Raw genomic sequence first — 14,788 nt, 5'->3', positions numbered from 1 at the left:
CGAGAGCTTTGCTTGGATGGCCACTCCTCCTCACTCCAAATATATATATTTTTTTGGGGGGGGGGCATTAGGTGAAAAAGAAGGATCCTAAAATAGGCTTGAGTATAGCATATGCCCCTGCAGGAATTTTGGCATGGGGTGGATGGACATCTGCTTCAGGGCTGACCTACTTCTAAGCATCTGAACACAAAATCTCCTCGCAAATATTCTCTGTATTTTTTTTTAGCTGTTCATACCCCAGTGATTTTGCCTGCCCCCCAGAAACCTTCTTTGCTCTTTGAGACATGAGTTGAACTCATGTTATATTGGGTCTGGCCTTTTGAAGATGTTGGCCGTGTTGATCACTATGGAGTAACTCAGAATAGAGCTTCCACTGTGCAAAGCAAATGCCAAGTACTCAATGAAGAGGTCACAGGCTTTGCAGGCAGAGCAGATGTGAGAGACAGGTTAGGAGTCAAACATGTTCTTATTTAGTGAGCATATAACACTCACAGGTAGACTATAATAACTTATCATAGATGGTATTTTGAATATATTTCGCATTATACAATACATAACTTTTAGCCAACCTTATATAGTATGCTGATGACAAGAAAATATACTAATTGGGGTATTCCTTAGAAATGCTAATCATGTAACTATGGGCAGAAATTAGGGAAGAAAATGAAGTAACCCACATCAGTAGCATGTGTCATACTCATATCCAAACAAAGGAAAAAGAAAGATTCATTAAGCATAGAAGAAAAGTCTCCTGCTGAGGCAGAGAAGTGGGACTGCAAAGAAAGAGGAGACAGAAGGACAGGTGGCAGCAGCCTCTGTCTCACAAAACAGAAGAAAAAGAGAACGATTTATGTTAGCTTTATGCTTGCTTAGCAAAAGAGAGTGAAAACTAAGGATGAGTTTGATAAGCATCATTTTAATGCTTCACTTAAATTTTTCTATTTTGTCTCATTTGTGAGTTCATTTTCAAATTAATATAGCCTTCCATCTTTTATCCTACCTAGTGACAGCAATGTCTCATACCACAGCTTTTGTCCGTGAGACAAAGGCTATTGACAACCTTAAGTATCCTTAAACTGCCCTGGTTTTGCAATGCTCACTGGAACCAGTGTGCCTCCAGGAAAGCCCCTTTGGCTGGGGGACAGCTGCTTTTCTTGCAGCCAGGAGAGGGAATACAATAACAGTAAGGGAAGAAGTTGCAGGGAGGTGAGGAGGAGACAACCTGATCTTTAAGGGAGTCTGTGACAATGATCCCTAACCTCCAGTAACCCTTCTCTTCCATGCTGTCACTGTGAGTCTCTTGGTTTGTTTCTAGTTCTCATCACAAAAAAATTGTAGGCAGAAAATAACTCTCTGTAGTTACAAATCATGTGACAAAATGAGATCCTGTATCAGATGTGAATATACAGATGCCACTGCAGGCAAGCACTTAATAGCTATACAAAAATATACAATAAAGGTGGTTAAAAAGGAATAAATACAAATCAGAATTAAGTAAGGTGGAGGTTTTCATTTAGTAATTTTTTTTTTAACATTCTTCATTTTCAGTGCTAAAAAATGAAAGGTGGGTTACAGGTGCAGAGCCACCTTTTTGTGTTCTTTCTTGGTATCATTGAGTATATCAAAACAACAGAAATAAGTTACATCAGAGAAGCCGGGAATTTAAAAGTAGTAGCATTAATCATGAATGAAGCTGAATTAATGTTATTTATTATTTAAATTACAGTATACCATGGGTCTCTTGTTGGTTTTAATTTAAGAAAAGATGCAACTTGCATAACAGAAAATTCCGGGAAAGACAAGGATGCCTGCAAGAGGGAGGCACAGTCATGTAGACTGCTTGCATTTATATTGTCTTCGGCACGTTGAATGTCTTAAGTAAAATAAATCATTCAACGAAAAGACATCAACACTTTCAGTCATTTGATGTTGAACCACTACCCTTCTGCCACTCACAGAGACTCTGGAAGAAATTGAAAGGTCCTTTACAGAATAAGTCAGGTTTGTCACAAGGATGTTTGTCATGAACAAGCACAGGTGAAAGCATAGTGAGAAACTAGGAGGCATTACTGGAACATATGTGTATGGTATCCTTGAGATGAAGGAAAAGGCCCAGCTGAATCCGAAATGCAAACAGGACTGAAGGCAGGGGCACACTTTTTGCTTTCCTCTACTCCGACTCTTGAAATCTTCTTCAATGAGGGCTACTGCCTGTCTGCCTTCAGAGGTCAAAACAGACTGCACGCCTGCTCGCCTAACCTGTCCCTTCAAATGCTCACACAGCCCTTACTTCAGCCTTTCTGATTTCATCCATGTGCAGTGTGAGGGAGGGGAAAGTTTAAATTAGGGAGCCACTCAGACCTTTACCGGACAGCTGCAGTGGTAGCACTAACTAAAAAACAAACCAGAAAAAAAGCCAAGCAGCTAACCACAGCAGCTCAAACCCAAAAAGCCAACCAGGAACACAGAAGAGGCTCTCCAGCTGAATTGTCCCTAGACTCCACTGATTGCATGTGGAAAAAGGAAGAAAAACCTGAGATCATATTGTAGACTTTGCTCAACGCACCCAGAGTGGTTTAGGAACTCGAAGACATTTCTGTATAAGCCGCTACTGAGCTGCAATTAAAACATGCAGAACAGTAATTATTGTTTCTAGAGTAGCATTAGCCTGCCTAAAGAAACCACAGCACTAGTCACCTGCTGCAGGCGTGCCACCTTTCCTTAGATGTACCGTCAGTTAACGCCTGGCTCTGCAGACTTCCCGACGTCCTACTGCACACAGCGCATGGGCTGAGCAGGTGTCATCACTGGAGGGAAACCCACTACCACCTCCACGTAGTTCCTGCGATTTGTCACATCTCTTCACAAAAGGCAACATTATTGCAATGCTATGTTTTGTCAACCGGTCAGAACTACCATAAAGAGAAGAACCAGCGTTTTCTGAAATGAATGAAGGATTGATTTTGCACGGATCAGCAAAGACTGCAATAATAACCCTAAGATTTACTGTGGCTTGTACTGAAAAGGTTGCGCGGTTCTTCCCGATGAAGAATGAACTCTCACATATAAACCAGCATGCACAAGCTGTAGGGTATAAAATACAATTCTCGCAGAGTTTAGATGTGTCAGTGCATGGGGTTAATACTCTGTTTGCAAGCTATTAGTGGGACAAATAGGGTATATACTTCTCTACTGTAATTATATTTCTTCTAAAAACACTTTTTTTCAGAAAAAATAAGTCAATTTGTTAATCAAACATTATTACAGAACAGCATTTCCCAAACATGAAAGACAGAAAATGTTATGCAGTATCTTTTCTGTTATAATTACTAAGGCAGGAACATAGTGATATGTCTTTTTTGGTAATGAGGAAACAGAATGTTCATTGGCAACAAAATTGCATTTTCAGTATTAATACCTTACTCAAGAATATCCTCATCTAACCCATCAGTGCAAGTTTTGAGCTAAAGAGTGCTTAAATACTCTTTTACACTGATAACAATTTCTGGGATTAAATTTTATAGGTAAAACAAAAACTGGAAGGAAAATATTTTTTTTCTTTCATCCAGGAAACAGTGTGTGATGTTTCTCCCTAAATATACTGAAATATACGTAAAGAACAGAACTTAACTGTTTTATTTTAGTATACATTCTATGAAGCAGAATAAAGACTACCATCGGCAGCCTGCCAATGTAGATGCAGTACTAACAGACCAGCAAAACTCTTTCCAAGTGTCCTTGTGCCTTAATGCAACAGGGCTGTATTTCACCTTTTCCTGCAGCCTACACTTCGTGCTGTCTACACCAAAACCTACCCCAAACCACCTACCAGGGGTGACCCAGAAGCAGCACTCTTGGCAGCCCACAATCCAGAAACGGGCTCCCCCTTGGAAACCTCTCCAGCGTTTGCTCTGGACACATCCTCACACTGCAACGGGGCAGAGATCCCCACTCCGTTTCCCTCTTCCTTTGTGGCCCAATGTGCTCCTGTCATGCTGGCAATTCTGCCTTCCTCTTCAGAGTAACAGCAAAAGGTTTGACGTTTTGTTTATGCTTTCTTTTTTTTTTAAAAAAAAAAAAAAAAAAGGAGTTGAGAAAGGAAGAACAGAGTGTCTGCTCCAATGCTACCAGCAGTGCTGAGCTATAATTAATAGGCCTGGTGATGACCCGTATTAGCATTACTGTCAGTATCAGTGCTTAAGACTTCAAAGGAAGCTTTTTACCAAAAAAACAAACCAACCCCATTCCAGACAGAAAAGACCATTAGATAATGCAATAATCATGGGAAAAAACCCCTGAAATACAGTGATGGAGCAGCGTGTGTTTGGAAGAGGAGGGGGTCATTTCATGGTTGTATGTGCATTACAAATATACTTATGTATAGGAAAACACAGCTGAACATTTGTTCATGTTCGCTTAATATTTAAAAAGGCTACAAAGATTACTATCTTTTCCTGAGGGGGGGGGGGGGGGGGGGCGGAAAAAGAGATATATAGGAAGAGATGCTAAGTTACATTCTGGGAAACCAATAACAGTAAGAAAGAGCTACAAAACATCAATTCAAACAAAAATGTTTAAATCTTCATCTATGCTTGCTTAATATTCAGAAAGTTAAGACTGCCTGCCCACAAGGAGACACTGCGTCGTTCCATCTTCTAAGGTGAGAAACAAGCTGAAGTAAGGGAAGGAATGTACAATTTCTCCATTCCAGAAAACCCACTGCAAGAATCCTGACTATCCAATATCAAAAGGGACAAGTCACTTAGCTACAGGGATAGAAAAAAAACACAAAGAAAAAGAGAAATACTGAAATGTACTTGAAAGAATTATTTTCACTTGCAAGGAACAGACAGAATGATGCTACACATGCATCCCTGTGTCCCACAAGGTCCATCGAACGGGATACGCCAGGGTCACGCTTTCCCCACGAGGGCATGAAGCAGCTGGCATTGCACCTGTGCTCCTGCTGCCCGTCACCACGCTCCCTGCAAACACACAGTCACCCCCTCAGTCACGCAAGGCACTGAGGGCTCGGCACCAAGACATCCACACGGGCATTCTTCTGATCCAAGACCAGCTTAGGTGGTGTTGAAGAAGTGATTTATTTTATCACTTTCAGGGATTTTCATGGCCATAAATTCTCACCATGGCCCTCCTGTCTCTTTCGTCATCTTACACGTCCCTCCTGGCAGGGCTCAGTGTGTTGCAAGGTCCAGGAAATGCAATGCTGTTTCAGGCTGCGTTGAGCTGCACCGGGGCTGTCGGCTAGTGGAAAAGGTAGGGACCCAGCTGAGAGCAGCCGACCTTCCCCCTCCTCCCGCATCTCATCAAGCAGAGCCTGGCAAAGCTGGACACAGAGCACTGTCTTGCTCTGCATCACTGCTCGAGATCCCCTTCACCATTCCCCTATCAGGTAGCCAACTCCAGCTTTCCCACAGGAAGGGCTACACTTAAAACTTGTGAAACAGAAGTTTTAATATTCTCATCTTATGAAGTATCTTAGTGGTGAATATATCCCTCAAAACTCTGACCCACTATTCTCCCATTTGTTTTGCTTATGAAGTAAGTCTTCATTTTTCAAGTTCTTAAGATTTTATTCTGCAGTACAACAAAGTTCTTTATTGACATACTGCTCTATAAGTATGTCAAAGATGACACTTTTTTTGAGAACCACCATTTCTGCATTTCCAAGATGATACAGAACATATTGCCTCTCTCTGATTCCAATAGCTCCAGGGGAGCCCAACCTGCAAAAAGCACACCTGAAAAACATGACATAAAATACTGTTGGCTCCAGGCAGTTAAATTCTTTCACTTTGTAATTCTCACATTATGTATCACGTTTCCCTTCACACAGGTATGAGCTGTGTGGCTACGCCAGGAGCTGCAGATGGCCTGGGCACAGACCCACCGCAGTGTCTGTGTTGTGTTACGCTGGCCGGCAGGCGCCCTGCGGTGTGCTCTCCGCAGGCGCCAACCAAGCAGAAAAGATGGGATTTTTTAATTTTTTTCATTTTAAGAGGTAATAACTTTACAATGAGATATTTTTAAAAAGCTGTAATGATGACTACATGGATTCACTGCCTTGTTTTTAAATGACAGAATCAAACAACTGCTAACACCTATTTTGGCTGAGAGTACTGGCATGCCCAAATGTGCTACACTGCTCTTACTTTATAGCTTATATGCTTCATACCTCATAGAAGGTACAGCATTAGTAAATGAAATATTTACTATATACTATATACTAACAGGGGTTTCATTATTTTTATGCCTAACTGTAGCCTTCCACTTCTGAATTTCTTTTTCTTCACCCATATTCCATGAAATATTTATTCAATAAACACACAAAGACAACTAAAGTTTGGACTTCTGGTTGGCTACAGATTGATATTCTCTAGCTTATTTGGCACTGATCTCTAAAAAACATGCAAAGAAGAAAAACATGTAAGGAGAGAAGAATGTAGACAGGAGAAATCTGTGTCTGGACTAGGGCAAGGAGACAACTACTAATTTAGCCTTCCTGCAAAATTTGGGCGTTATTACCTCCCTACAATAGTAAATACATTTTCAGAGCAGGGAGATCATTTTCATCCAGGGAGACACAGTTTGAGAAATGACCTCTGGTTCTGTGGGGAAAATTCCTACTTATAATTTACTTACTTGATTTATTTGCATATCTAGATAGAAATACATTAGGGCTATTAATTTTATTTTTCCTAACAGCTTTTCTTTTATTGTTGTTGTTCGAAATTTGGAAGAGCACTCCTGGGAGAGGAAACAGCACCAAGCCCCAGTGGGCTGCCGTGATATTAGGCAATTAATCAGAAGTTCTGGCATGGAGAGGAAGACTTTCAAATACAGGAATAAAACATCTTTGCTCTTGTAGCGACAAGAAGTCTCTTGAGGAATGACTGTTGGAGGGAGCTAGCTGTGTGATCCAGCCTTCTTCACCAGTGAGACACCACAACTCACCAGCTCTGAACGGCTATGAGACAAAGGTCGTTCAGAGCCCAGGACTTCATGCTCAGCCACATTTATCAAAACTGCAGTGTTCTGAGGAACTCAGGCAGGACTTTTTTCCCCCTGCATAAATACAGCACTTCAGAGAACTCCTCGTGCGCTTCCAAATTCTTAAGAAATGTTGCATAAAACCACACAGATGTTTTTAAATCCCTGGCATGGGTCTCAAAAGCTGCATTCTGTGATTTTAGATCGTCATCATCAAACAGCAATTCTCTTCTTACTATATGAAATAATAGTGGTTCTGCCTTAGTTACATTTCTCTCTGTATTGAGCCCAGAACATTTTACCTGCATTATATTTTGGTGGGTTTTTTCCTTTTTTTTTTTTTTTTTGTCTAAGTGCTTGCAAGTTGCTTTTCCAGAAGTATTTCATAAAGGCTACAGATATTGCTCTCCAAACCACATTGTCAAAGCTAAGAACGAGAAAACACTAACAGAGGCAGTGGAGATCTTGAGAAACTGCTCTGAACTCCTTCAGGTCCTAGGAGATAAAATTATTTCCCCCCATTTCTACCCTTTCTTTCTGGACTGGTCAGAAGGACCTCATACTATCTCAAAGCGAGTGTTCAGAAGCTATAAGGCACAATAAATCAAAACACAACCAACCCCTGACAGTACAGTGCCCCCCACCCCAAAGAGGAAAACTAAATAATTAGAAAATCTTCTGTTGCAAATCCTGTAAATTTTCTGTGCTAGCAACATTTGAATCAATGGAAAGAAAATCTTCTACAGTAAAACTGAGGTACAGGAGCTGTTACAAATATTTTCACTGGTACACCATCCCATGGCTTAGATAGGGTGCTAACAATGCTCAGTTAGGACTAAATATGGCTCTTCAGAACAGCAGGGATGAATTCAGGTTGTGGCAGAGCTTTCATCCATTTGATCATACAAAAACCACTGTCAGGTGCTGGGAATGAGACACTGAACTGGCTGCTTACAGCTAATTCTTGGATCATGGGAACTTTTTTCTAGTAGGTGCTTTCGCTTACCTGTCCATTATTAGTAGAAAGGTGTGATTGAAGGGAGAAAGTTAAGAGAAAAAAATATGAAGCACAATCCAAAACCAGATTATCTGTTCCTCTCACCCCTATTGAACTGCTGGAAAACTTCTGCCATTGAGGTAGGAAGTTTCAAAGACAAATTCAGAGCACTCAACAGTAGCATCTGCAATGGCTCTAGCACACTTAGCAAAATCAGGTTACTCAAAAAAAGCAGGTGGTATGAACTTTCTTGAAAAATGAGCAAATCTGAGTGAGCTTGCATTGCAGCATTTGCTGCCTGCCCCCTTTTTCACCCAAAATACAGGAAGAGGAATGGGTTTCCTTTATAACAGCCGTGGAAACCACCACACACAAAAAAAAAAACAAAACCAACAACAACAAAACAAAAAAAACTTCAGAAGAGTTAAACTTGACTTAACCTTTTAATCTCAGGAATCAATAGTCTAATTTGTCAGTAATACTACAGAAAATTATTGCTCTGCCCAAACAAACATCCATACTGTTTTTTCTACTGGAAAACTAGAAACTTTTGTCTGATTTCCTACCAGGAAGATCAGAGTTGCGGAGGTCTTACAGAGGAAGATGGCTTCCTGTGTGTCACCAAAACCATCCACAAAGCCACATGCACACACATACACAGAGGCCTCACGCAGAAAAGATGGAGAGGTATGATCTGCCATGCTCTGTCAGACCCTTCTGCAGTGCCCACCGCCTCCTGCCTAAAGCCATCAGGAAAGAAGAATAACCATATGAGCCATTGGAAACAAGCCCCAGGTCTCACACCTGACCTCAGTTTCAAAATCAATTTTTCATCAGTCCTGAATACAGGAACAAACACTACAGCCTTCAGGTCTTCATTTTTTAGAAGTGCTTCAGAACACTGAAAAATTAATAAATAAACATCTTGTGTTCAAGTGAAGAAGATTCTGCCCATCACTTTCTTTTTTGCTGCCTCCATCAATGAGATGCTGCTGTATGGACGTAACACCTGAAGAATCAGTTCCAGCTTATTTTAAATAAAAATATTTGCAACTCATAATAAACATCTATAGGATGCAAAGAAGCTAGCTGCTGATTTCTTATCTAATATATCTTTCTCTCCAGCTTCTCACAGACTGCTATTGCTGCTGAAGTCCACATCTCCATACTTCTCAAAACTAAATCTAACACACTGACACCGTAAATTATGGGCTAAATAAAAATACCAGTGAGAGAGAGGGAAGGAAGTGTTTCGGGGAGGAGCACTGAAGGAAAGAATGGCAAATAATTGGCTTACATAATGCAGATATAAAACACATACAGCAATTAATCCATGTTCACTCTGAGCAGAATTACAGGACAAGGGAAGATTCAATTAGAAAGAAAAGCAATCAACCAGATCCACAACCACATGATTTCACCAGATTAAATAATTAAAAAGAAATAGATACAGAATAATTGTCAGCTAAGTGGACTAAGTAGAAATTTCCTGCACACATATTACATATCTTTACATTATCATAAAATATCTCTATAGTACAGTCAAGATGCATTGTCTTTTCCTCCAAATTACATAGTCCTGACTCCTCAGGCAACCAGGACATTACCCTGGGATGCACTGCCTCTCTTGTTATGTGGAAGCACTGCTTTTACACTACCAAAGCAGGACACACAACTTGGAGGTGCAGTGATAAAATGCGGTGGTAAAAATGCAAATGCCAATGTTTTAAAGCTAACATGTATCTGCTTGTGAGCTGAGCCAGAAACTTTTCATAACTGCAGTTTTCTAATATTCAGTATATTTAAGTAAAACCATATAGCCCATTTCAGAATGGTATCTGCACTAAAAGAAAATTTACCAAAAATTACGTTGAGTTTCTTATCCACATCTGTTATAACAAATGCTTCCCATAAGTCATCTCTTAGGTATACCACAGTATTTATGTGCCAAATTAAATCGCTAACAAGGAAACTCTACATTAACACTCCTAATCATATTTTTTCATCATTCCCTGTTCACCTTCACATTTCAAATGTTCACATTTCCCTTTCTTTCCATCTCAGAGTTTTCAACTCTGAGTTGTTACGTGAAGCAACATCTTCATGTCAAGATTTCTTTCTAAGAAAACAGTGTATTTTGCTTCCCAGAACCTGAATTTTGGGCACAAATCAACCCTGATTTCCAGGCTCACCTGAAGGACATCTTACTTCATTATTCCACCTGAAACTAAGTTGAAGTAGTGAGCAGATTCTTCTTACCTGTTTGTGAGCATGATCGTAAGAGTTAATGTGATTGTCAAACTCCTGGTGTTTATAGTACTGCTTGTCACAGAGTTCACAGTAGAAGTTGGCTTTAAGATCTTCCAGAGCTTTTGCTATCGTGTTTTTCTTTTCAGCATAATCCTGGAGGGGGGTGGGAAAAAGTAATTTTAGTTTTGCCTGTGATGCTGCGAATGGATTTTGTGCTCTGCAGTTAATCATATTTGTAAACATTTACACACCTCTGTAAGTAAAAGCCTTCACATATTTGCTGTGTTACACTGCACATATTTACTGTATCTGCTGCGAGGCTGAAGATTTGCACACATCAATTTGCTATACAGTTGCCAGCTCCCTTTAGGGGCTCTGTCAGAGGCTAGAAGGATTTCCCCAGGTTCTGTCTAAACACACATATTTATCATGCTGAAGGCTATTTTCTAGTTAATTTCGATCCAAGACTCACTGCTCCAAGGATCTGCTAGGTAATATACCCAAGCAGAATAAGCATGAAGATACAAACGACAATAATTTAGTTATCAGGCTTTTACAAGAAAGCAGAAAGCACACTTACTAAACAGAAAACAAAATCAAAGAAACCCTGCTGGGTCCTTCTTAAAGGCACATACGTATATACATTTCTTGAAGGCATATACGTATACACACTTCTTGAAGGCATATACGTGTACACATGAAAACACGAGGAACATTTTCATATCTGAGATGTAATGAGCACCTTCATAGTTTTGTTATTTGTCATCCAGTATTAGAAGGACAGACACACATCTCCGCTTACCGTACGTCAGCAAAGGCATTTCAATCCACCTTGCTTATCATTTACGAGCAAATTATATAAAATAATATTATTAATTTCCTAAATACATTGATGGTAACATGGCCTGTTCTGAAAGAGCATGGAAATGGTCTGTCATCTCAAATTACTTTAATACCAGTTAAACATTGAGCATGTATAATTTCAGTGCAACGACTCTTGCTTTTGACAAGTCTGCCTGGGATAGAATCACACCCTGAAATCCCAAATGCCACAAATACCATTAATACCCCTTTGATTTGTTTAAAGAAATTTCAACACTGTGAGCTCTTTGCAACTGACCCTAAATTCTCCTTGTTTCTGCCTTTTTACTTGTTCTGTTAGATTAAGATAAAACATGATCTCATAGCCAGAACACCTTAAACTGAGTTAATTTGGGGGAAAAAGTCCCTGTTTGCTAGCAGTTTTCACAGCTTAGATCTCATACACCCAATATAATTCCAAAATGGAAACTTTATCACATTAGAATATTTTAGTCACAATTTTTATTTTAAAAAAAAGGGAGGAATAGTCATACAATTAGAATTACATCCACAAAGTACTTATTTAAAATAGTACTCCAAATATAATTCGGTATGATTGGACTGCTATAGCAAACACCATTGATTCATACCCAAACTGAGGTAATACCTCCTCAAAATTTTGTCCGTTAAAAGAATTTTGAATATTTGCTGACACGTGAGAAACTCACACATTTCTAAAGCATTTCATAAAATCTGTTCTGTTTAAAACCAAAAGGAGTTAGCATTTCATTTCAAGAAACAGAAATATTTTATACTTTGAAATAGTATATTTATGCTGTATGGAAACCTAGCCTGGGAACCTTAATTCTTGCTATCAAGTAGTAAGAAACTACAGGTTTTGAACCACTTAAATTATTACCAAGATGCCTATGTTTAGGAAAACAGTGGAGACAGCATATAAAGACCCTAAGGAGATACAGTCCCTTGAAACACTTTAAAAACAATTCTCGTAGCCTACAAAGGGATGCCATCTAATTTTGCTTTTTTTTAAAGAAATCTGAAATATTATATATGACATCTGTGAAGGACGAGGGTGGGTGTGATGGATTCTAAGACAAGAACAGTGAATCGAATATAAATTTTCCTTTGTAAAAGATGTCAAACCATGTTGTTGATTAACTCTCAAGCAAAATTTTGCAAGGCTTACTGATATAGCAAAATAGCTTGAAAAAAAATTACGGAACTTCATTGGTGTTCCTTTTGACATAAAGCACCATTTTTGAACCAATACACTTATTGTATAGCAGAACCCAACCTGAATGCAATTATATTTGATGTGCCAATGCATCCTCATAGAGCAGAGACACTGGAATACTGCAAAGCAATAAAATTTCATCATGATCTTGGGGGTTCTACTATTAAATTCCTTCAGCTAGGGTTCTTTTGAGGGTAGGGTTAATTTTACATTACAGCATTACACCACGGTTTCGGAGGCAAGTAAAAAATGTCATCACATCATCTAAATTAGGCGCATGTAAGTAGATGAAATATAATAAAGGAGTTCGATCATACACAGGGAAGGGGAAAACCAGGACTTTTACATGGTAAGAACCACAAATATTTGACCTTAGGAACATAAAAATGGTTATATTGATTCAGGTCAATCTTTTGAACCCGTGTAAGATTTTATTCTGTGTAACTAAGGAAAGCGACTCTTAACTAAGGACCGTTCCCTCTGCTTTGCAGCTGCATTCTGCTACTTTTAGGTTTTGCATATTGGAAAAGGTCATACACACACATTTTTCATTCCCTTTGACTGGCTCATTCATAATTATATACAATCCCTACCACACTGCCTCTCACTGTCGCTCTCTGAATGATATAGTTCTAGTTTATTCAGGCATTCCTTGTACCAAGGCCACTTCCCAACCTCTGCTTGTTCTTTTCACCAAAAGAAGACATGATAACACGATATACCATTGCGCTGTGCAGTACTATATTGATATTCTCTATTTTCTACCCTATTCCTTTTGTACTGTCTTAACATAGGAAATTTTTTAAATCACGATAGAGCACTAAACCAACATTTTTATAGAACTCCTTTATCACCGACACCCTTTGCCACTGTGCAATATTTTGCTGGCAGAAGACGTTTCTACCCAACTACTACACATCACCTGACTTCAAAAACTTCACGTTTCTTCAGTGGCAGCAATGGCCATTAACAAACCTCATGGCTGAGGTACCGGCTTTGGGGTCTAAGCATGGGCAATAGCATTAACTATTAATTGTTGGCAATGAAGTATCTACCTCCAATAGGAATACATTCACAGCAAAAACTTCTAAAGGAACAGTAGCAGAAATGTTTATTTTTGCACAATTCTGCATTGCGTTGCACTTCAAACAATCATGAAACACACAAAAAAGGTAGTTTCTTCATGTTAGCTCCTAAGACTACCTGATGAGACTTCACAATTTTCTTCTAATCTGGTGGGAAAAGACACTGAACCACCTCTCCAAACATCTTTGTTAGTCCTTTCCGTGACTTCACCTTACTGCATTGCACATACACGCACAAAAATACCTTTTCTAACACCCTTAATGGAGGGTGTTGAGGAGATTCCCTGTGGCCGTGGGATCCCCAGGGCCGTGGCAGGACTGAGGATACATTCCTGCTGCTGCTTTAGTGCTGGGAGCCAAGGGAAGTCCCATCTCAAGGGTGAACAGGGAATGGAAAGAGGAGCACACAGGCTGCTGGTTCTCTGCCTGCTAGGCTATTTCTATCGATTTTACAGGGAGTACTACCTTGGAAGAAGAGGCTTTTGCTAGCTCTATCAATTTTCATGAGGGATAACTGCCCAGAAACTGACAGTAAAAAATTACAGTCCTTGGCCCTTGATAGTACCGGACAATGGACTGCAGACAGAAATGACCTGGAAAATCATTGGAGAGGAATAGCCCTGGAGTAAAGTAGCAGCCAAAAAACTCACTCAAACAGGTTAAACATGATCAGGTTTAGTCATGATTTCATCAAGATTTGAAAACTGTCCTGGAAGTTTTACAAGAACTTTGAATTATGATTCAGCTTGGTAATGAAACTCAGAACTGAGTGTCGCTTATTTTCATTATTTTTTTCCTGAAAGGCTTATTATCTGAAAGCCTACAGCTATAATTCACTGTAGCTATTTTTCATAATTTATATGAAAGATCTCTAATAAGTGATCACATCTATAAGCTGGCTTTATTTCTCTAAATCCATCTTCTCCATCCTCCAAAGCCTTAAGCCTGGGCAAATACTACTGCAAACATCTGATAAATTGGATTAGGAACAGGCTTCATCTGCAGAGGGGCTACCTGTCACCAACTAGACTAGACTTTCTGCCCCCATTTTGGGAGAGAAAAAGAAAGAAGGAAAGCGACAGAAACATTAAACACTACTTGGATAACTTTGGAGAGTTGTCTGGATGCCTCAATCTAGTGGATATTTTTATGGAGCGCACTTCAGGCCATACTTCTACTGTCTGCAGAAAGGTCAGCTAGGAAAAAAAAAGGTAAGAATGTGAAATTACAATACATTATCTACTCCATGGTGACTGCCAGTGTGAAGATTCTTACTTTACAATAAACGTGAGCTCCTTTTATTGCAGTAAGCTATTCTGCATTTACTGTAGGCTTAAAAGGGTCAGGCCTGCAGTCACTGCAAAGTAAAATGTATTACAGAAATAAACC

The 14,788-nt window shown here is 39.5% G+C and overlaps 1 protein-coding gene across 1 annotated transcript in view; it reads right to left on the bottom strand.

Annotated features, from left to right (window-relative positions):
* ZNF804A (zinc finger protein 804A) overlaps positions 1-14,788 on the bottom strand; it is a 153,090-nt gene that overhangs the window by 25,086 nt on the left and 113,216 nt on the right. The window contains exon 2 of the mRNA XM_056350511.1: positions 10,268-10,411. Within this exon, the coding sequence (XP_056206486.1) occupies positions 10,268-10,411 (144 nt within the window). The remainder of the gene's footprint in view (positions 1-10,267; positions 10,412-14,788) is intronic.

This window comes from Falco biarmicus, chromosome 8, assembly GCF_023638135.1.
Source record: "Falco biarmicus isolate bFalBia1 chromosome 8, bFalBia1.pri, whole genome shotgun sequence".
Classification (NCBI taxonomy): Eukaryota; Metazoa; Chordata; class Aves; order Falconiformes; family Falconidae; genus Falco; species Falco biarmicus.
This window is presented reverse-complemented; position numbering and strand designations above follow the sequence as displayed.